Below are 23,897 nucleotides of genomic sequence, written 5' to 3' on the forward strand. Positions count from 1 at the left end.
GTTGCTGTGGGCTGTGGTGCCACGGCACTCTACCCAGGGGGACGGCTTGAGGCTCTGTCTCAAAAAAAAAAAAAAAAAAAAAAAAAAGAAATAACCACGGCAACAAATGTTCCTGAAATAACCAGAGCAACAAACGCTCCTGGACCTTCAAATCAAGAATGGAACCATTTTGTTATCTTGCGTTCTGAAGGTTATCTTGCGTTTAAAACCTTGCATACTACACCCTTCTGTCCCTGAATTGTCCGGCTACATGCCACACACTGCTACAAGTGACCCCCACATCCTCGCCTCATGGGCAGCATTTCATTTGTTGGTAGAGGATACCCTGAGCTACCTACTGCCCCAAACTGTCCACAGGAAAGGCAGCTGCTAGTCCATGCTGGAAAGTTCCCTGCGTACCTTTGAGGTCCCATCAAACTGCACTATCTTCTCAAGGGAAACAAGTGGCCAAGTGCAAAAACTGTACAGGGTGAAGGTATTTCAAAGTCAGACTGGCCATGACCCTATAGCACAGGCTCGGGATCCCAGAGCTTGTCCAGCTACCCTTTCTCCAGTTCTGCCTGGCTTCTAAGCATGCTCCATGTTAAAGTTCAAGCCCAAGTCCAAAGAGACACAAATAAACACCTGCTCCATAGAAAGAAAAGCTCATGCCCAATTGTAGGGCGGATGTCTACTGTGGTGGTCCTCTGAAGGTCACAGCATTGAAAACCAGAACTCACAGAAGCACTTCTGAAGGAATGATGGCTCCGTCACACCAGCACGGGCTAGATCCACTCACCTGTCAGTACTTAGTAAATACTGCTTTATACACTAATGTATTATGGGTACGTACTAAAAATATGCTTAATGAACTCACAGCAACTGTGATTACATAATTTAAGTGGAAAAAACCTAAAAATGATGAGGAGTTTATCTTTGCTCAAGAGACCTATTTCATCACTCAGCAAGTGTTCCCTGAGCACCCAGCGTGTGCCCAGCTCTGGGTTAGACACTATACGTCTGTGATAGAACTCTGATGCTCGATTATCTTACAGTGTATTTTACTCAAAAAACAAGCAAATAAATAAAAGTTGGAAAAATGAGTAAGACATTATATCCATAATTATTAGAAATACCATGGCACAGGGCCTAAACATCATAAAACCTCTCATGTATCATCTAATTTTGTCCTTACAAGAACTCTATAAAGTCAGACAGTCATACTAGTACATTCCGTTCCCACATTTTACAGAAGATGAAACCCCATAAATGCGTCAGTGTACAAAGTTATGATTTAATAACAAAGAATAAAAAAATTTTTTAAAAAAGAAAGAAACCAGATTTTGCAGAATTAGTTGTTATAGGTCAGGGGTTGGTAAACTCTGGCCTACCATTTGCTTGTGTAAATAAAGTTTTATTGGCACACCAGCAGGACCTTTTGTTGAGGTGTTGCGGATGGCTGCTGTCCCTCCATGACAGCAGAGTTGAGGTGGTGTGTCTGCTGTGCTTTCAGTACCACACACTCACAGTTCTGATACTGCACAGAAACATTACAGAAAATTAAACATCTACTGCTGTAGTGCACACAGTTAAGTCGGGATCTTCACTAATTCCTGCTCTTTCTCTCCCACTGAAAGCTACAGGGACACTCTGTGAGGCAGAATTGTGTTCTGAGGACTGAAGAGGATGTGAACAAAAGGAACTAAATGTGGTTTCAAAAATAATTTTATAAGCCCAAGAGTTGGAGGTTGCTAAAGCTGTGACGCCATGGCACTCTACCAAGGGTGACACAGTGAGACTGTCTCAAAAAAAAAAAAAAAATATATATATATATAAAATAATAATAATTTTCTATTTGCAGACATATATTTGTGGCTTTCATGATACAGGATACAAACAGCCATGCCCAACACTCCTACTCAGTAACTGGTAAAATAGAGCAGAAGGACAAAGACACAAGAAGATACCCACCTCCCAGGACACAGTTTAGAATCTCCCCTTTGTGGTAGCAGAAGAGACAAATGAGATTTTTTTTTTTATCAAAGGGAGACAGCTTAAAATAAAATTCCTAGAATGTATTCATGATCTATGTGTATTTGACTTAATAAAAAATAAAAAATAAATAGTTTAGCCAAAAAATAAAAAAATAAAATTCCTAAAAAGAGCCAAGAAGCCCTGTTATTCTTGGTACACTGCTGACTTCCTTCATTTCTGAATAGCTGAAGGTTGATTAAAAAGTGACTCACAATATTAAGTTGTGAGAAGGCTATAAAAGAGTTACTTAGCAGTTGACAATCTGTAATTGCTACGTAGAAAATAGTTCTGGAAGACTAACATGTTTTTTAAAAAATTAAATGGACAATGTAAAAATAGTCTAAAAGACCACTGCAAAATAACAGCTTCTATTTCAGAGTAACTATAAGTTCATATATAGATTTCCCTCTAGCCAAATCTGGCTGGTAGCAAGGCCAGCTACTGAGTTTGCTATTGACAGTGCAGGAATTACATTTCCATGTGAAAAGCCTAAGACAGGAAGAAACACAGAAATCTGAGCCCCAGGACCACAGTACCAACTTTGTATAAATATATAGTAACACAGAGTACTCCACAATTCACTTTTTTATAGACACATCAATAATGAAAGGATTAATAACCCATAATGCCAAAGCCTCAATGGATGAGAGTGATGCAAAGATAAATTCTTTAGTTATAGTCTTTATGTTACAGAGTCAAAATATTACTTGAATAATAACTCAGACAAAAGAAAACAACATAAATTCCTACATCTTTTTCTTCTGATCTACATATATTAGTTCTGGAGATGATTCTATTTTGCTATGTTAGTCACTTGCTAATAGTAATGCTCTTTTAAAAATATTAGTTAAGTACTTCTCTCCAGATCTCTCATTCTTACTCTAAATTGATGACAAGAGTCTGTGAAAATATGGCCTCATGGTGTGACCATTCCTGCGGCTTATTCTATCACTGGAAAGACCCCATATGCACTGCAGGAAAATATAAGACTTGACTTCAATTCACTTCCCTCCATTCACTGATTCCACTAGTAATGTGTAACTACTATAAGTGCTAAAAGTCATAACATGAAACCAGAGAAACCTACACAAACTTTACATTCATTTTTTTTAAAAAGTAATTTTCAAAGACATCATACTACTCTTATGCATGGGTTGAGGTTTAGACAGGACTCATACTGTCATTTGCTGTGGTCTGTGCTAAAGTAAAATGCTTTTAAGTGATTAGAAATATTGGATACACAAATGGATCTTAATAAAATCCAGTATGCTCAATACTTAAGTCATACCGGATGTGGAAACAAAGAGGTCTACCTATTTAACCAAAGGCACAAGAGAAGAACGTGGCCTTTGCTGCTATGGGTGGCTGCTCACTTTGTCCACTTCAGGTGACTGTGCCACACACGTAACCAGCACCGAGGGCCTTCCTTCCCCTTCTTCCACCCTGGCCTTCCTCCATTTAGAAAAACAACCAAAGCCAACAAACCAATCAAAACCTGAGCTCCAGGAAACACCAGAATCTAGAACATGAGAGATGTTTTCAGCACAATTAAAACATTTTATGAAATTTAAATCACACAAAAAGCTTAGACCCACAAGAAAACACCACATGTAAAGCAAAGTTCACATTTCCCTGAAAATGGAAAGGAAAAATTGTAGAAAATAACTTGGTATGTAAAGCCCATTAGACTGTGGGAGGTGATCATGCTTATAGGGAATCAGTAACAAGCAGAGAAGGACACTCCCACAACAAAGGAAAACTGAATGCACTCGGGAGGTGCAAGGTTCAACAGTTCAACGAGTAATTATGATGTGCCTTCTGTGTACAGACACCAAATGATCAGCAAGACAGTGTCCCAGGGCTTCGTCCATGGTCAAGGGATGTGGGTGGGATGGCTCCCATCTTTGTCACAGCTCCTGGCCCGTGTTCCCTGCTGCTGAATGGTGGCTGTCACTCTGTACACATGTGCAAAGTATTCATTCAGTCACATGCAATACCTCCTTAGTCCCTCTGATTCCTTACATAAGAGGCTCCAACCACTCCTAGTCTTTGGGTCACATATCCCAAATCACTCAGGACCCAACCCATGACTTTACATCTCACTATGTGGCCATCTCCGGGATAGGATAAGTGACCTCATGGTGCACCATAGCTACTGGAGCCCCAGTCATCACATCTAAGTTCTGGGAAACAGGAAAGAAAGAAAGGCACACAACCTTCCTTCTTGTAAGTCCCCTAATAATCCACTTTGCATCTCAATGCCCAGTAATTAAACGGATGGCCACATCTAGCTGCAAGGGAAGCTGGAAAGTGTCACCTTCTAGCTACAGAGCAATAGGTTTGGCTAAAAATTGAGATTCTGTAAATAAGTACTAAGAGTAAAGTGTACACTGGGTGAGAACTTGGAGCCTCTACCACACGCCCCTCTTTCATAATACTGCTATTCACATTACATGAACAGGAAAATGTTTTGAACAGCCTTAGAGCACACCAGGCTTCTGGGGCTCGGCTGTTAGAACTTTTACTCTATTCTCTCTTCTTCCGAATCCTTGCTTAAATACTACCCTATATCCCATCTTCTCAGTCATTACCTTTCCATTTATGATTGTATCAGCAATTCTGATGACTTTTGATCTCTAATGTCCTTTTCACACTGATATACAATAACCTCATGAAATGTCTTAGGATTTTTTTCTTTACCATTCTGACATTTTTTACACAAGTACAGTATAAAGCAATAGCTTGAAGTAAAAGTTATTTTAGATTTCAGATCCTTATAAAATTAAAGTTCATAATAAAAGTATATTTTGATAGCACCTTTAACTCTATTCAAACTTTATATGTAAAAATAAATGTTGATTTTTACTTATTTTACTGAACAAGAATGAAAATGATACTTAACTAATTCTAAAATAATTAGCATTTAAAGTGTGATACATCTCAAGTAAAATTTTAAATGACAAACACATGATCCTTTACTTGAAAACAGAATATTTATTAGCTCTGAGAGATAGTATTGAGAGTAGGAAAAAATAGGAAAGCTCCTGTGCCTTCTGTGAGCTCATGTCTAAATTATATTATGTTGCTCTTTAAAAAAAAAACCAAACAAAATGGATTTTAATCCTACCTGGGCACAAAGAGGGTTCTAGACTGCAATATATAAGTACATCACTGCAAAAACTATATTGCACACATGTGGCTAATAAATAGTCTGACAGACATGACAGTAACCCTCAGGCTCTTGTTCTTCATATCCCAGGTGGCCTTCACCCTATTGTTCCACCTCCCCACACTTCAGCCTTCTCATCTGCCCTTGCCACACAACCATCCCGGGAAGACTGGCTTGGGCCAACAATCACATGGGCAGCATGAAAAAGGATTCCAGGAAGCTCAAGAAAGAGGACTCTGAGGACTAACAAGACCAGAGCAGGGACATTTCTGCAATCCTATTACCCAAGGGGATTGTAAAAATCAGTTCTTTTGTGGTGAGACCATCAACTCCTCGAGAACAGGACTGTGCTGGGCCCTCATAGTGAGTGCCTGAATGAATGAAGGAAGGACGGAATGAAGGAAGGAAGGAAGGACAGAAAACACGGCTTGTACTCACTCATGAATAAATATACACATATTACACAGATATAAACCAATGTCATTTATTTGTCTGTGAACATGTGCGTGGTCTCTGATATATGCTGTACCTATATTTGATTATAAAAAATAAAAAATCCATGTGTAAAATGGATATTGTCTTTGATTATAAAATGCATATATCTGGCATGTTTTAAATATCTACTCTATTTCATTATAAAATAGACAACTATTTCAAATTGCACATGAAATTTATGGATACCCTGTATATCTCTGGCACATGATAAATAAATATGATATTTGATTATAAAATGCTTATCTCTGGTATATGTTCAATAGATACTCTGGTTATAAATGCATATCTCTTATGTATATTCAATAGATACTCTATTTCATTATTAAATCTATATCTCTGGTGTGTTTTAAACTGATACTATTTGATTATAAAATATATATTTCTAGCATATGTTAAGTAGATACGCTATTTGATTATAAAATAAGTATCTCTCATATGTACTAAATGGATACCATACTTAATTATAAAACGTATATCTCTGGCATATGTGAAATACTGTATTTGGTTATAAAATACATATTTCCGGTTCTCTGGTATATGTTAAATATATGTCTAGGCCAGGCATGGGGGCCCACACCTGTAATCCCGACACTTTGGGTGGCTGAGGCAGGTGGATTCCTTGAACTCAGAAGTTTGAGACCAGCCTTAGGAATAGAGAGACCACTGTTTCTACTAAAAATGGAAAAATTAACCATGCCTTATTGCAGACTCCTGTAGTCTCAGCACTGGGGAGGCTGAGGCAGGAGGATTTCTTGAGCCCAGGAGTTTGAGGTTGCTGTGTGCTATGATGATGCCACAGTACTCTATCCAGGGCAAAAGAGTGAGAATTTGTCTCAAAAACAAAACCAAAATATTTTCTGTGGTATGTGTTAAATAGTTACTGAATTTAATTATAAAATGCTTATCTCTAGTATACATTAAATCCTTTTTGATTATAAAACCTGTATCTCTAGAATGTTTTAAATATGTACATAGATACTATACGTGATTATAAAATGCCTATCTCTGGTATGTGTTCAATAGACACGCTATTTGGACTATGAAATGCATATGTCTGGCACATGTTAAACAGACAGCATTTTGATGATCAGACGCCTCTGTTGGCATGTCCTCCTGGCAGAGGAGCCGGCAAGGGTGGAGTGGTGCTGGGAACAAACAGTGTGGGCCTGCAGAGGAGAGCTGACTTTAGCCCACAGCTAAATTGTCCCAGCAGAGCTGTGGAGCCTCAGTGAGGGGAGAGAAACGCAAAGGCCCAGCAGCCCTCAGTGGTAAAGGTGTCTGGTCTATGGGAGTTGGGAGGAGGCTGGGTGGTCTCCCAGTGGAGAACATGGGGGTAGAGGGGAGGCATGGAGCACAGCCTGTCTGTGGCTGGGCAGGGTGTGACCCCTGAGCCTTTCCCAGCCTGCTATAAAATCTGGCTTCTAGTAGGCCAAAAGCATTTTACTAGGTGGCAGGAACAAATCTTTGACTGTGTTAAGAAAAAATTTAAAAAGGGATAAAAGATGAAAATAAGAGCATTTCTAGTCAATCACTCCCATGCATGAGATCTTGAGGATAAGGTACCACAGTGCCTACATTCGGTTTTCATAAGCTACTTACAAGAAAAAAAAAAAAAAAAAAAAATATATATATATATATATACATAAATTGATTTGGAGCTACCAGATTAAGCAAAAAATTGGATCTTTCCAAAGAAACATGCTAATAAGGGGATTCTGGTCACTCCTCAGTGACAACCTTACCTGCCCTTTGTACTCCACTGGCTTTAGTCCTGCATAAATGGGCACGAAACTGCTGGCTAAGAGAACCTAGGCAGATACAGGAAAGAGACAGCTCATGAGGACAGACGCTAACATTCATGTAATAAATTTGATCTAGTATTTGCTATAAAAATCTTATTAAATGAATAAGTTCCACATATTTCAAATACACCACTGTACATACTTACATAAAAGATAACATTTTTAATATCTGAAAAGACTCTGAAGAGATAGGTGCAAATCCACACTCTCTAAATTAATCACCTTCACACACACACAGTCGGCACTTCCATTGTACACATCCAAGTCACGGCAACATTAAACTGAAAGTGAGCCCCAATTCCTGAGTGTGTGCAGGCTGCAAATAAATTATTTCTAATGTTCTATCACCACCTGTAAACATCTTATTCTCCAGAGGAACAAACCCCTCTGATTATGCTAAAGGAGGTTAGCCCACAGCTCAGAGATTCTAATTTATGTCACTAGGATATGCTAAGGGAATGAAACATTTTAAGGTCTAGTGACATGGTCACGACAGATAACGGAACCCTGGCAAGTAAAGACATCAATTATACTTTATCTTCCATTTAAACAGTCAAAAAAGATCATCAGTTAGGATATTACCATTCCGTATAACAGAAGAAGTTGGGCTCTGATGGCTTTTCTGAAATGTAAATGTTTTATTTTGCAGTGTGGTTTCCAAATTGTTAGTGTTCTAGGTGAAAACATACAGCCTCAGATGCTGAATATTTTTTAAGCTATAATCTCTCAACTGATAAGTAAAGGACTCTATGGCTGTTTCTTGTTAAAGATTGCGTGATTTTTTTTTCAACATACATTATTTAGAAATGGATTATGTGCCCACATACTGATTTGTAAATGATTCCTTTAGAATTATTCAGAACTCAGAAGGCATTTTACTGCACCAACCAGTAGCATAGGTGTGATTTTTAGGGCAGCTCTCAAAAGCCTATTATGAATTGAAGTAAATGAGAGAGCCCATCACCAGTGTAGAATCCTGAGTTGTGACCTGACACTGGACAAGCCCTTCCTGCCTTGCTGATTTCTGCACCATGCACATGGAACTGGGCAGATGATTTCTTAGGTGGGGTCTTGCCCGGACATCTCTCCTCTCTCCACTTACCAGCTCACTACAGGGAAAGGGATCTGTGTCTCTCACCTGGCACATCCATCTGATCCTCTCCTTGTGACAAGGATGAAGATAAATGATGTGCACCCCACACCCCCACCAGTGGATGAACCAGGACTTCGCCCCATGCCACGGGGGCATGTTGGGTCCCAGGGGATAGGTCCTAACTGGGACAGCTCTACAGCATTAGGCTCCTGACAGGTGGTCAAAGAAGCTTCTGGGGCCTCAGATTTCAGCAGTGGCAGATTCAGGGATGACAGCACCACACAGGAACTCCCACAGCAAAGCAGACAGGAAATAGCCATGTGCTAAAGGGTGCTGGTGCGGTGCTGGTGTGCCAGGCTGGTGCGAGGTGCCAGAATCAGCTACAGAATTTCTGAACCCTGCACAAATCACAAACGCAGGGCCCATGTTCACAAAGCATAATATTAAGAATTCCAAGATGGTGACAGGAGGGCATTCAACCAACTGCAAGGCCCCTTTGGTAGTGGGGGCCTATGCAAATGCTCCAGGTGTACATCCTTGCAGTGGACCCTGTGACACACCCTCAAACACAACGTCTCATTTAATTCTCTCCTAACTGTTTCCCAAAGAGACCAGTCGCTTCCTGCAGTGTCTCTCCACTAAGAAGGCACTCAGCCTGCACTAGGAGCCAGGCTCATTTTCATAGGGAATATGTGTTCACGTGTCTTCCCAGGGACAACATACACCAGTCAGATGCTCATGTTTGGTCCTTTCCCCAGCAACTTTATGCACATCTGTCTCAACTGCTCGCTTACTGAAATACTGAAAGCACATTCACGTGCAGCGCTGTGTCCCAGTGGCAAGCAGCCACTTTTATTTATTTTGTATGTATTTATTTATTCATTGAAAGGTACAATACCAACCTCATGTGAGGTCCATCCACTCTTACAAAGAGTCCCTGCAGCCATTCCTGCATCAAAGCATTCCTCTCAAACTTCAGCCTGAACACGCCACAAAGTGGAACAGTGTGACGTGACACTGACCACACCCACCCCACAGAGCAGCAGAGCCGCAGTGAGCAGCGGCTGCAGGAAAGTGCTGAAGATCATTAACAAAGCCACAGCAGCAGACACAGGCCAGAAAACAAGTATCTGCAACCCCAACCTTCCCGCCCACAAGCAGCTGGGCATTTTTCAGAGAAAGGTTATTTATGGTTAAGGTATTTACATTCACCCTGACAAAATCCGGCCTCTCTCATCAATTGGCTATTCCTTAAAATAAAATAAATCACAGATCCTAGGTATGTTTTGCAAGCATAACATAGCTATCGAATGAAGTTATTTAGCAAATGCAACATCACTCCACAGCAATAACTGGAACCATTTGCGGACAGTGCACATATCATAAAATTACAGCACTTAGAGGTCTTTAAAGGTCCAAAGACACTCTATAAATACAGCGATTTATTCCATTGTGCTGCACAGACATATGTAGCCTGCAAAAAATCACCACCCTGAGAACCAGAATGATGGAGGTTTTTTTTTTTTTTTTTCTCCTTTCCCCCGTGTCAAAGTATAATGCAGAGTTTGTTGACAAGTTAATGCTTGGAACTGTTTTGCAGTATATAGATGAAAAATGTAATCCAATTACTTCCCTACAGATAATAACAGTAAAAATCCCCCTGAACAATATGAAAAGTGCAACAAGCTGGAAAGTACCTGTCACTCCTCCAAATCAACATATTTGTTCCTGTCCCAGCTTGCTCTCCCTGTATTGGGACTGATGATTTGTGCAGCAAACTAAGGTCAGAGGGAAGATGAGGTTTAGGTTGTTAGGAAGTAAGCAGCTGTTCTTGCTCCTAGTCAGCTTACGGCCACTTGACTGCAGGCAAATAGGGTTTTCTAAGGAGACACTCTGAGGTCACGTAGTAAAATATTTTGTCTAAACATGTGTTTTTGGTGCATCTGACCTCACAGTGTTCCCAGTGATATTTACCTCACCAAAAATCTCAGTACACCTACAGCTGTGGTTCTCAGCTGGGGATGATTTTAGCAGGGACACTGCCACTTCCCAGAGAACAGCCCCCACAGCAAAGCATTATGGGCCCAGACGTCAGTGGCACAGTGGCCTTGGTGAGAATGCGGCTGCAGGCAGCAGGAGCCTGCTCCTTGTGTCCCCTGGCTGGGTACAGCGCTTGGACCTTACGCATGGCAACACCACTGATTTGATGTTTGTTTTATTCCTTCCCAGTACGCAGTGATAAAAGTACCAGTGAGCGGCTTCCTGGAAGCACAGTCTACAACATTGCCAAGTGAGTATTCAAGGCACGTTCAGACAGGCGCTCTTCACTCTGCATTTTACAGAAAAGAGATGCTTAGAAAATCATGTGGCCTAACTCCCCTAGAGAGTAAATTCTCAACAACTTTCATTTATGCCTAAAGTTTACTGTGGACTTTAATGAGAATCTAATTGTTTACACAGAACCTGCTGCTGTAGTTGAAATTCAAAGACAGATTCAAATTTATCTTCCTCAGTTTTTCCAAGATAATGACCCATCTTAAATTCAGTCCTTGTTTCACCTTCTCAAGGCTAAGTGCAAGAAGATCTTGCTCTAAGCACATCCTGTCCATTTGCGAGAACATTCCGGAGGTGCCAGTGACCAAGACCAGGCAGTTCTTTCAAATACAGTGTCTGAGACTGGGAAGTTCTTCCCAATACAGTGACCGAGACCAGTGACACTGACCAAGAAGCCAGTGACACCCCTGAGCATGACGGTCTGCCTGGGAATCTCTATCAAGAAGCAATCATGAATATCAAAAGACTATTTCAGAACACGTGTGTGTGTCAGTTGTAAAAGATTCCATGATCTGAACCAGTGCAGGGGAAGAGTGGGACTCCACGGCACCAAGGCATTGTCAACTAACAATCATCTCTCCTCAGCCTTGGAGGCACCATACAGTCACGTTTCTCTTAAACAAAAGACTTCCCTAGTTTTACTTTGCTAAAGGCTAATTATTAAAATGTGTTTGGATTTCCTGGCCATGTGTGTTCTTCTAAAGAAAAATAACCCAGAATAAAATCTGGAACTTAAAACAAACGAGTCGGAGTAAGTGAAGTGTACCCACCCAGACGTTCAGGGGATGATGTGTGGAGGGCGCACAAGCAGAGGGGACACTAAGGAATCACACAGAAGAGGGAGGGTGCACAGAGAGGTACAGGAGAGTGGAGGCCCTGAAGTCACCATGTACCGCTGCTGGGCACCTCAGCATGAGCACACCCTGCTCACACATATTTCACTTGACCTGTAGCAGAAATTGAGATTGGGCAAGGATCCCACAGTCTAGCAACAGCAAGGTTGGCCAGGTACGCACTGGCTCCTCAGAGATTTTTTCCATTCCCAAATGCTTACTGCATTTGCAGAAACTGGTCTCAGCTTGGTATTGGTTTGCTGAACAGAAATGACCCCCAGGCATAAAAGATCAATAGATCTGATCTTCTAAAGCAGTGGTTCTCAACCTTCCTAATGCTGCGACCCTTTAATACAGTTCCTGTGGGTTGTGACCCACAGGTTGAGAACTGAGGCTTTAAAGGAACGCTTTTCTGGCTGTGGCACCCCAAATAAGTATTGAAGGGAAAAAAAAGCTGACCTATTTGGAGGAGGGTCTCTGGAGCCTCGGTTGAACTCCATAAAGAAATCTCACCTCCTCAGGCGACCTCAACATAGTTTGGTAGGAGATATGACGTGTGCCTTGGTGTAGTCACTACTGGGAAGGAGGGGAATGTTAGGTGTCAATAAATTCTGGACAAAAGAATGCCTGAGGGCCATGCATCTGTCTTGCAATGGTGTATAAAGTGGGAAAGATGGACTTAAATTATCAGCACACGAGAGAGAATTCTATGGAAACCCAATCCCCAACAAAAGGAAGCTTTGGACCACATACTTAGTTGCCAGAGGTTCTCAGATACCCACATACTTAGTTAGCAGAGGTTTTCAGACAACCACATACTTAGCAGAAGTTTGCAGAGAACAATCAAGTAATATTGCAGCTATCAAATGAAAGAATAATTTTTCAATTCACTAAAAGTGAAGTTAATTAATACAGTTTAAGTATGAGCCATCACATGAAACCATTTTTTTTAAAAAGGCCTGTAGTGAAGAGGAAGCTATATAATCAAATGCCCAAAGGTGGGAAAAGCTCAGTATGGTCCATTTCCTGAAATATTATAAATACAGGTTAGCACATTATTTAAGAAGAACAAAGTGATAAGTAAAGAGTTAAAGAAGAGAATTGGTAAGAAAGGGTAAGCGCTACTCAGCCAGAAGAAGAGAAAGCTGTAGTTTAACATTGCTGTGAACTTCACGACAGAGTCATACGGGATGCTGAGCGCAGTGTGTGTGTGTTTGTGTGTGTGTGTGTGTGTGTATGTGTGTGTGTGTGTGTGTTGTTATCTTGTCTTCATTATTCATGAAAGACTGGCCTTAATCAACATGCACAGGGCTTTAGCATGTGGAACATGCCTTCTTGGGCTTTATTTTATTCATTTGCCGGAGTAACAAATTCATTTGCCGGAGTAACAGTAATTAGTAACTGTTCTAATTACTCCATTTTACAGATGAGAAAGTGCAGGATCAAAAATAATTTATCCCAGAGGAGTACACAGGAAATCGACAAAGCTAGACAGGATGGCCAAGGAGGCTTACCTACAGCTAATAACTATCTGGGGGCATGGAGCAGACCTCAGAAGGACACACTCACACACACTCTCCTCCTACTCTAGGCTATGGGCGTCCAGGGAATGTTCAGGTACACAGGTGCTCTGTTATAAAGAGCAGCAGTCTGCTGGTGAATGATGGAAAGCCAGGGATTAAAAAAAAAAAAAAATATTCAGCAAGTAACAGAATAAACCAGTTACTGATAAAAATGGATAGAAAACATAACATGGAACAAGATGTAATGGATGTTAAAATCTCCAGCATGGAGCACCGTCCAGCGTTCCCTGACTAACCCAGTGGTTCTCAACCTTCCTAATGCCGAGACCCTTTAATACAGTTCCTCATGCTGTGGTGACCTCCAACCATATCAATGAAAATAACTTTATGGTTGGGGGTCGCCACGACATGAGGAACTGTATTAAAGGGTCGTGGCATTAGGAAGGTTGCGAACCACTGCTCTTAACCGATCTCTCTCTCATCCTGTCTACAGAAGTTCCAGAGGCAAAAAAGTGGATCTAGGGCTGTGTGTGCAGAGCCAGGCGTGCACAGCCTAGGGGGACACTCCAGGGCAGTCCAGGTCATCAGGCTGCTTCACCTCCTGGCTTTAGGGACTTAGATCCTCCCGTCTCCAACTAAGGGGAGCGGTGCTGCCTTTGAGGGCTTCCTCCTCCCTCCGCCCACTAACAGGGTCAGAGCAACACGTGCCAGTCGCAGACAACAGGCCTGCTTTCTCTTTCCTCACCTTGCCTGTTCTGCCTCCTTCCCACTAAATGCTCCATGAGTTTTCCAAGCATGGATTCCATATGTTTGGTACTCGCCATCTGCTATCAGGGAACGACCCATCCTTCCTTCTTTTCAGTTCTGAGAAAGGTTAACGCATCTTACTAAACATTCTGAACATTTCTTATGTAACCCAGAATCAGTGTATGTGTGCTTAGGAAGCATGGTTCTCCTGATGAGGTATTACACATTTGTGTCAACTACTTCTCTTCTGCTCAATGAACTCCAGTAATTACACCAATTCTCTGAATAGTTATTATCCAAAACAAAGGAAGTGGAAAAACGTCATGTTTTCTTATTGCTGTTAGAACAAATTACTACAAATGTAACAGCCAAAAACAAGACAAACTTATTATCATGCAGTCTGAAGGTCAGGAGTCTAGTATGGGTCTCATGTAGGCAAGATCCAGGGGTCGGCAGGGCCGCCCGTGTTCCTTCCTGAGGCTCCAGAGGACGCTGTTTCCTTTCTCATTCAGGTATCAGAAGGATTCAGTTCCACACATTACAGGGCTGAGGTCCCTCTTCCTTGCTGGCTGTCAGTGGGGAGCTGTATTCCTGGAAGCCCTTGCGTCTCTAGGGCCCATGGGTTCCTACATCTCGGAACCAGCAATGGGGCACTGAATCTGGGCAAGGTCTCCAATTTTAAGGTTTCACCTGCTTAGTTTGGGCTCAGCTGCTTAATCTAGGATCATCTCCCCTCAAGATCTTTAGTTAACCACACCCACAAAAATCCCTTCTGCCGTGTAAGGTTACATCTTGACAAGCCCTGGGGATTAGGGTATGGGCACCTTCAAAGGCCATCTTCTGCCTTCCACACTCCCACATAAAAGGGATGAAGAGAATGACCGTTTATTTTAAGCTGCGTGCACCAGATGGAATCAGAACAGGATGCTAGAGACACGGAGCACAGAACCAACATTATCTGGGCTCCAACAGATAATGTTATTTTTCCCAGTTCATTTAATAGGGAGTCCCAGCTTGTCTGGTCTTTGGATTTATGAGACAGAGTCTCATTCAGCCACCCTGGGTAGGGTGCTATGGCATCATAGCTCATAGCAACCTCAAACTCTTGGGCTCCAGTGATCTCCTTGCCTCAGCCTCCTGAGTAGCAGGCACCCACAACAATGCCCAGCTATTTTTAGAGACAGGGTCTTGCTCTTGCTCAAGCTGGTCTGGAACCTGTGAGTTCAGGCAATCCACCCATCTCAGCCTCCCAGAGAGCTAGGATTATAGGTGAGAGCCACCGCGCCTGGCCTTGTTCTTTGGATTTAAAACAGGCCGTTGTGACAGAAGCCACCTTGGTTCATATGCACTTGCTCTCACACTCACACTGTGCCTGGCCACATGCCAGGTGCTGGGCTGCACCAGTGGGCACAGCAGAGAAATCCGGGAAGACAGGCAATGAAAGCTAAATACAAAAATGGTAAAATGGGCAACAAGCCACACAGTGACAAGTCAATCAGGATGGGAGGCTGGAGGATCCAGTACTCAACGTTCCGCCACTATGGACAGAGCACAGGGCCAGGGTCCACCAGAAGGGGGCTGCTGAGAAGAGGTCCCCTCCTACTATAAATGACACAAGCACACACAGTGTGTTCTTAGGCAAACCGGAGGGGACAAGCCACCCCCCCCCCCAAACACAGTCTGATCTGTGTGAACTGGACATTGACAACTTGTGACAATTCAGGTACGGGTTGACTAGCTCCTTCCCTCTATATGGTCAAGTCTACATATTATCAGAGTAAGATTATAGAAATGTATCTTTTCCTAAGGTGGAAAGACTGTCAATTTATAAGTGAGAGATTGGCATAATAGGTACATTGAGTAAAAATATTCTAATCTATTAAGTGGCAAAGTAATTTTACTTGTCAATTCAACATTTCATTAAGTGTTTCAAATGACAGCATCTGAACACAGTAAAAATCAATGCATTTCCCTTCTAATGTAGGCAGAACTTTTACCACTCACTCTCGAGCCATTACCTGCTGCTGGGTGAAAACATACATTCTCCACATTATCCCAAGCTTGCCAGGATTTGCACACAAAATAAAGAAAAGATGGCCTAGCTTTTCTAAGAAAAATGCACCCTTTCCAATGGACAAATATTAAAGCCATTTCGCTACTTGGAAACCAATCAATCAGCTGACATATTTCCCAGAGATAATGAATTCTCAACCCCACAACTTTGAAATGTGTTTGGATAGAAAGGCATCAAAAGAAAATGGGAGAAACAAAATGGAACATCATGTGGAAAAGCTTAGCGACCCGCATGTCAAGATGGGTTCCCACCGGCAGGCAGGATACCGTTGGGTCCATGCATGTGCTCATCACATACACTCCCCTTTGTTAAAGACACGATAACACCTGCTGTGACTGACTTACGGAGGACTGCTGGAAGATTAGGAGAATATGTGTAAACAGACTTACATGAACTGCAAACTATCAGCTACAGTAATGCAAGGAACGCTTATCGCTACTCAGCTCAAGTGGTGAGTTACAGAACTCTGAGGCTCTGCATGTCAGCAGGAAAAGAAAACACTGAACAAGTCCTGCGGCCTCTAGGTCACAACAAGTGTGGAGGTGGCCTCCAGAGGGGCCCTGGTGGGTCAGTGCACCAAACGCATGAAACTGTGCAAGAAACCGCTAAAGCTCATTACTTGTATGAAGTATTTAAGTCAGCAGCAGCCCACCACCTCAGACAGAAGCTCGGCTTTGTTACCTTAATGAGATCGTCCCTGGAGGAGAAATTTGAGACTAAGTAATTTTCTCTGGTTTTGGTGTTGGTGATGGACACATGCAGGCGGTTCTGGGCCAACTCATGAGCGTTGGCAGGAAGAATCAGCTCCATTCCGCTTCTAAAGAAGAAAAAGTGACCCACATTATTCACCTTTAATTACTGAACAACTCGTAAACATTTTAGGAGAGAGAATTCTGGGCTTGCCATGTGCACAGAGGGTCATCAGCACTCTGTCTTGATACTGTTTGGGGAGAAATGTACTATATATATACCTCAGTCGGGCCATGAAGTCATAACCGGGTGTGACTGCCCCGAAAGACTGCCTTCTGATTTCTTCGGCAAATGTGTAGGTAAATTGGATACAGTTCTGAAAAAGAATATTAATAAATGACCCTTTGCTCTGTAAAAAAGTTCATTCCAGTTCCAAAACTCTACGTCAGTCACACAAAGCACAGGATTCTCCAGCCCCGACCCCAGTCTTTAGAGTCATGGTCTACTATTGGTGCACAAATCCCCAACCTGGCCTGGCTCTCACCTGCCACACTGGAACCCTGGACAAGTTACACATTCTCACAATTGCTAATTTTTTTTTTTCTCTTCGAACCACCTTAGATGGCCTTTGTCTACATCTGCAAAATCCCTGGAGGCTCAATTTGAATTCTAATTTAGCACATTCTTCAATAAATTTCCTCAACAGAATTAACCAATTCTGTGACCCCCAGAAGCACTGATTCCAATGGTCTAAAGAAGATGATTAATGATGACAATACAAATAATAGCAATAGGACTTTTCAGTTATGTGGTTGGCAAATAACTGAATCAGAGCCTTTAGAGATTAGTGTTGGCCACTGGTGTTTTATAGAAGTCCCTGAGAGGAATCTTGTGTACACCTGGCATCCACACTGGCTGCTTCTGTCAGTTCTAAAAAAAGGGTAAGAAAACTGACACCTGGTGAGATTATTTATTTATTTATTTATTTTCAGTTTTTGGCTAGGGCTGGGTTTGAACCTGCCATCACTGGCATATGGGGCTGGTGCCCCACCCACTGAGCCATAGGCACCACCTTACCTGGTAAGATTAAATGCCTATCCCTACAACTCATCAAAAATAAGTGTCAAAGTCAGGATTTGAACCCAGGTTTGTCTTTTATTAATTGATGAATTAATTCAGCAACTGACTTGGCAGCGGACCAGGCCCCTGGGATGTGGAGGGCAGATGCAGAGGACATGTGGTCTTGACTCATGAGCACTTCCAAGAGTGGCTCACAGACGCCGTGAGCAAGTGCACTGGTGTGTGATCAGCAGAATCAAAGTTTCTTATTCCCCCCAACTATGTCTACGTTTTAGTTCCTGCCACTTGTGACTACTGTGAGACCTTCTATGACAAAAGGGACTTTGTAGATGTGATGAAGTTAAGGATCTCGAGATGGGGAGATGACCCTGGGTCATGTGGTTGGGTGTCATGTCAGCAAAGGGAAGGAGGAGGGTCAGAGTTAGAGAGATGTGAAGACCTCACAGCTTTAAAGATGAAGGGAGTGGCCATGAGCCAAGGAATGTGGGTAGCCTCCAGAAAGTAGAAAAGGCCAGGACTCGGGTTTCAGGAGCCTCTGGAGGGCATGAGTGGCCCTGCCAATATTTTGATTTTAGCCCAGTGAGAGACCTTTTCAGACTTATGACTTCCAAAACTGTAAGATAATACATGAGAATTGCTTGAAGCCACTAACTTGGTCATCTGTCACTGCAGCAACAGGCAATGAACATAGTGGGTGTTAACTTCCAACTTCAGAAGTTGCCAACAGTTTCATCTGCAATTTAACTTCTGGGCTGGGACTTAAATAGGAAGAGGACTTGGACAGAGAATAGAGGTACAAAAGGGCGATATTGAAAACAACAGCAAAAGGGGAGACGGGCACACAGCTGAAACTCGTCATCTATCCAGGAAAGCCACAAGCAGGCCTTGTGAGGTAGGCGTGCTTAGGAACTTGGGCCCTGCTGTCCTACGGCCATCCCATCAGTAGGTGGGGAATGAGGGACCAGATCTGCCGCTGGGCAATGTCACATTTAGTGTGTCAGGTGAGTGGCCTCTAGAGACCTGGAAGGGAAGCCCCACCTGTCAGGAAGCCATTGGAAGCTTCTAGGTGAGAAACTCGGGAGCCCCCCAAACATGTGCTGTTTCTTCTATACTGGACTGCCCTCCTAGCCTGTGTCCTTGTATGAATTTTAGTGACACAAATGCCCAAATCCCTGGCCAGACTGTAAACTTATCAGGCATGAACTTATTCACCTTTGAGTTCCCCACCATGCCCTGGCAAATTGTAAGGGCTGAGGAAAGGCCTGGCAGCATTGAGTTCTTCCATATCGGTGTCTAAATTTGCCTACCACCTAAAATATGCCCAGCATCAGGTGCTCCTCTTAATTATACATGCAAAGGCTCAGAACAAGACTAATTACACACCCATTTGTCACAACAGTGGAAAGCTCGAGGAACTTACACCATCAGTGAGAACTGAGCTAACAGGAATTTGAGTAGGTAGAAAAAAATTGCTGAAATAACTCAAAGCTATCTTACAAATGGATTGTTTCAAATGCTAAAAAGAAAGGAAATAAAGTAACCTTAAGCCAAAGATTTTAGCTAGAAAGTAATTTTGAAAAAGGAGAAATGAGGACGCCCTAAGTAAATAAAGAAAATCATTTTCTACCTTCCCATAGGAGGGTAGACCTTTTCATCACACCAACATGAGCAGACAATAAAACAGAGTCTCTAATTTAGAGCAAAACTAAAAACAGGTAGCCTGACTTGAAAATACGACATGAAGTCTCAAATTCTGGCAAATTATTTAATGTCTTAATATCACAGAATTTCAGTTAAGTAAGTAGCTGTATTATTGCAGTACTTCTAAATCATCTTAATTCTAAATGGCACAAGACTTTCTACATATGTGGAGGGCTGGAAACCAAGTCTATCCAACTCCAAAGTCAGCATTTGGCCCAGCTGAAGCAAAGACTACACCAAAAGGAAGGAAGTGATCCCCCAGGGGCCTGCTGCTTCCAAAAGGAAACAAAGTTTTGAGAAAAAGCTACACTGCAACTCTAAGCCTACGATTCTGCTACATTGCAACTCTAAGCATACCATTCTGCTACTTGGTGGGAGTTTTCACACCTTATTTATACTTTTCCTGATTTAAGATTCTCATCCTATATAATCTCTACAGTTTTTAATCACTTCTCTAGGTCTCTGTATATCAACCACGGGAAGTAAAGATAAGTAGATTGCTCAATAACTGGCCTCAATTCCAGCTTCTCTTTGATAAGGAGCTCACAAAAGATTTGAGAAAAACATTTTGATGTTTAAAATTCTGCAGTTCCGAAATTTTAGATGGGACTGGAATTTATTCTTGGGCATGAATGTGTTAAATTATTGTTTTTTATTATTGCTCAAAGCCATTAGCGTATGTAAGTAATTAGTAAATATGACAGTCCCGACCTAAAGGAACCAGCTCTCACAGTCAGCGAATGGTCACCATTTAGATAGCAGAAAAGAGATTTTTAAAACACAGATTACATTAAATAAAATACATAATTAAGGCTTATTTGTATTACTTCTGGATAAACTGCTTGGAACTCAGAGCTTCCTCTTACTGTGAGGATTAAAAACAAATTAAGTTCCCATACTATTCTACTTAATAGAAATTGCATGCCCACATTTTGATTTATATGTCTATTTACAAGTACCAGTGAACAGAGTTGTTGGCCATGTGTTCAAGGCTTTGAAAACAGGCTACAAGCTCTTCTCATGATCACAGAAAGAAGAAATATCCTTTGCTTTAAAGGAACAGGGCTGGAATCTTAAGGATTCTTAAGGAATCTTCAGAATAAATAAAAAGTCAAGAGTAAAGTAAGGCATTTTATTTTCTTATTTCACTGTCAACTAACATAATCTTGTCAAAGCCAAAGCACATGATCCCTAGTGATTAAATTTAAAAGGCTTAGCCTTTTCTGTTTCTCAGGCAAAGGATTATTTCTCTGCAGAATTAACTTAGTAAAGTCAACACTCATTTTTGCCCCTAGCCTTAATTTCTTGATGAGAAACACAGCTTAGCTACTAGTTAGTTACCTCTATTTTGTCTGGTGCTGTCAGCAGGACAGAAGCAACTAAGGACCCGCCAGAAGCCCCAGCAAAGGCCTTGACATCCTTCAAGAGCTTTTTGCCATGTCTGCAAAGGGCTGATGCTGCCCCCAAGTGGTAAATGCCCAGAAATCCACACGCTGCAAACGACAGGTTGATGTGCTTCATTCTAGCTGAGGAACTGGCAATACAAAAAAACAAAAATGCTGTAAGTTGGTATAGTTTATGCTGGCATACTGTGTGGTGTGGTGTTATGCTGATCATCGTTCCAAGGCTTTCCACTAATGTATCATTCTCTGTGTTAAGCACAGTCGTTTCAATGAATTCTAATTAAACACAGGAATCTTTCAAAGAAAACTTTTTTCCCTTCTCACCTTGACCCCATAGTCTTATAATTTTTTTTAAATTGAACATTCTATATTTTTTTCAGTACATAGATTGTGCGATTTACTATTTAATTCATTAGCAAGAAATTCCAATTAGCAAGGCACATGGTCTTTTTTCTTGACCTTTTGAAACTTTATGCAAGAAGGGGTGGGTCACTACTGTCCTGAAAAGAGAAATTAAAGGCTCTATCAATTTCCAAGTGAACAATACCTACGCTGTTAGTAAGAACACCATTATTAAATTTCAAATGCAGGTCCCTGCTTCTCTCCCCATTTCTTTTGCGCATCCGTATTTGTTTTTAAACACTAGTATTCACAATTACTCAACAATGAAATAAGCCACTATTCAACAAGGCGTTACACGTCATTGCCAAGTGTCTCAAACTGGGGTCCTGACAGGTAAAAGCAACTGAAGACTCCAAGAAATGTCAGCCGCACTACTTTATACTTTGCAGCCCGTCTAAATACAAAATGTTATGTTTTCCTATGCCTTTGTGGGCACGATTTGCCCAGGGGAGTGACATCGCGACCCCTCTCCAAAGGTGCCCACTGTGAGGTCGCCAGGGCGTGCTCGGGAACCCAAGAGCCCTCTTCAGGGTTCTGAGACCGGGAGCAGGGCCCGGGCCTCCAATTCAGGACCAGGACCTTTGCTGCAGGTGCACTGGCCGGGAGCCCGCGGGGAGGAGGCTCGGCCGCGCCCGTGCTCAGCAAGCCGGACTTCTGGTCACCGCCGGGCGGGCCCAGGTTCTGACACCACTTCTCTGGATGGGGACGGGGGAGGGGGAGGCTCCTCAGTTTCCAGTCAGCCAGGGCAGCCCGCGCAGGCCCAGTGCTCTCCCGCAACTCGAGGGCGGCGGGGCGGCGACTGCCTCGGCATCAGCCCCAGGCAGCACACTCGGGCCCGCCCGCCCGCCTGCCCGCCTATCCGCCTCCCGAACCCCGTCATACCAGCGCAGGCCCGGAGCCCTTCTGTGTTAGGCTGCCTACCCCGCCCGCCTTAACCAGGAGGCGGGGCACGCCCGTCACTCCACTCGGCTCCGCCTATCAGGGCCGGGCCCCGCAGGCTGAGAGCCCGCCCAGGAAGGTCCTGCGGAAAGTTTGGTTCCGCCTCCCCGCGCAGATCTGTGATGTCACCGCGTCAGCCCTGCCTACGACTCTACTTAAATTGCTGGGGTCAACACGGCCCCCGCTGTGCCGGTAGGCCGCTTGACCGGAGTGTCCTCGAACGCGGGCAAGACTTTCTCGGCTAGAGTCATGTTATCTTCGGGTACTAGAGAGGAACTTATTAATCTCTATGTACCTTTAAGCGTGACCTGCACACCTCACCTTTACCTCAGAGCCTGCTGACCTTTAATGACCCTGATGTGCTGTGCTCCGGAAGTGCTTGCCGCGCTTCGGGACTGTAACCTGGAAGTGGTTCCCGTCTATCTCCGCCACCACGCCTGCCAGGACGGTCCCTCTGCCCCTTAAGGGCGGGGTCTAGGGGCCGGGTAGGGGCGGTCCTTACACTTACCAGCATCCGAGCTGGAGCGTAACGCTGGCCCCTTTTCAAAGCCTGCCTGTGGTTTTTCCTTCAGAGCCATTGGAAAGACTAGACTATGACTTTGGGTAGTGTTGCCGTTTTCAGTCAGCATAACCTCTCTCAGCTTTGAGGTGGCTTAATTTTCAGAATGAGAAGGATGAGATACGGGTTGGTGGTAAATCACGTGCCACATTGGGGCGCCTCGAGGCGGACGGTCTCTTCGTCCTCTGACACCTCAGGCTCCTGTCAGACTTGAGAAGCGGCGCCGGTGGTGGCCAGGGTGCCTGACGTCCCCACCCAGATGTAAAGGCGCGGCAAATTTTTCTTGCCCTAAACTGTGTCTTCCGCTGTAATCCTAAAAACACAGCCTAGAGGAATCTGGAACTTCCTGAGTGAACATCCTCCGAGTCCCCTGGTTTGAGGACAGAGATTTCCTCTCACAGAAGCTGCAAAACAGTCGAGGAGTTGCCAAAATGCCTCCAGCTTAAGCCAAACAGGGACGCGGGGTGGAGCTGTCCATTTGCCTCTGTGTTGGGCTTTTTCTTTCTCTTCTTTTTGGGAAGCTACCTCTGGCCCACAACACTTTCTGTGAGCCCTCGATGTGATGACTGAGGAAAAGATTTTGTTTTTAATTCCCATGAATAATTTCCAAAGACAGCTGGTCAGGAAGACACCTTAATGCCTGTGCACAGCGTGGCTAGTTACTCAGAATTCTTTGCTTTCATCAAACTTTAGCGAAGGGAAGGCATGGTGGACAGCCGGGAAATGGAGAAGGACAAACACAGCCTTCTGCTGTCCCCTGACTCTTTGTGACTGAGTATAATCCTCCCGAGAGCAGCATCCTCCAGGAGGCTTGGGAGAATCTGAGGCCCCATCTCAGATCTCCTGAATCAGAATCTGCAGGGATTGCTGTGGACACTAATCCCCATCGCAGATCTCCTGAATCAGAATCTGCATTTTGACAGAATCTGCAGGGATTGCTGTGGACACTAATGTCCGTGAAGCGCTGCTCTAACTCCTGTGGTGGTATTAGGGTCTGGATGTTTGTAAACTTCCAGAATTCACATGTGGAAATCCTAACT

At 43.1% G+C, this 23,897-nt stretch overlaps 1 protein-coding gene across 4 annotated transcripts in view; it reads right to left on the minus strand.

Annotated features, from left to right (window-relative positions):
- The window catches only part of PNPLA4 (patatin like phospholipase domain containing 4), a 26,068-nt gene extending 3,783 nt beyond the window's left edge, over positions 1–22,285 (minus strand). For 2 of the 4 annotated variants that reach the window (XM_023515054.1, XM_023515053.1), the window contains exons 1-5: positions 22,242–22,285; positions 20,896–21,088; positions 17,055–17,149; positions 16,765–16,900; positions 7,420–7,485 (exon numbers count right to left, since the gene is read on the minus strand). In XM_023515054.1, coding sequence (XP_023370822.1) covers positions 7,420–7,485; positions 16,765–16,900; positions 17,055–17,149; positions 20,896–21,075 — 477 coding nt within the window. In that variant the 5' untranslated portion in view covers positions 21,076–21,088; positions 22,242–22,285. Of the gene's footprint in view, positions 1–7,419; positions 7,486–16,764; positions 16,901–17,054; positions 17,150–20,895; positions 21,141–22,241 lie in introns of those variants that run through there. The other 2 variants (XM_003793041.3, XM_023515055.1) reach the window with 2 other exon arrangements.
- Positions 22,286–23,897: the final 1,612 nt, after the last annotated feature.

This window comes from Otolemur garnettii, unplaced genomic scaffold (genome assembly GCF_000181295.1).
Source record: "Otolemur garnettii isolate 467f Iridium unplaced genomic scaffold, OtoGar3 scaffold00065, whole genome shotgun sequence".
Lineage (NCBI taxonomy): Eukaryota > Metazoa > Chordata > Mammalia > Primates > Galagidae > Otolemur > Otolemur garnettii.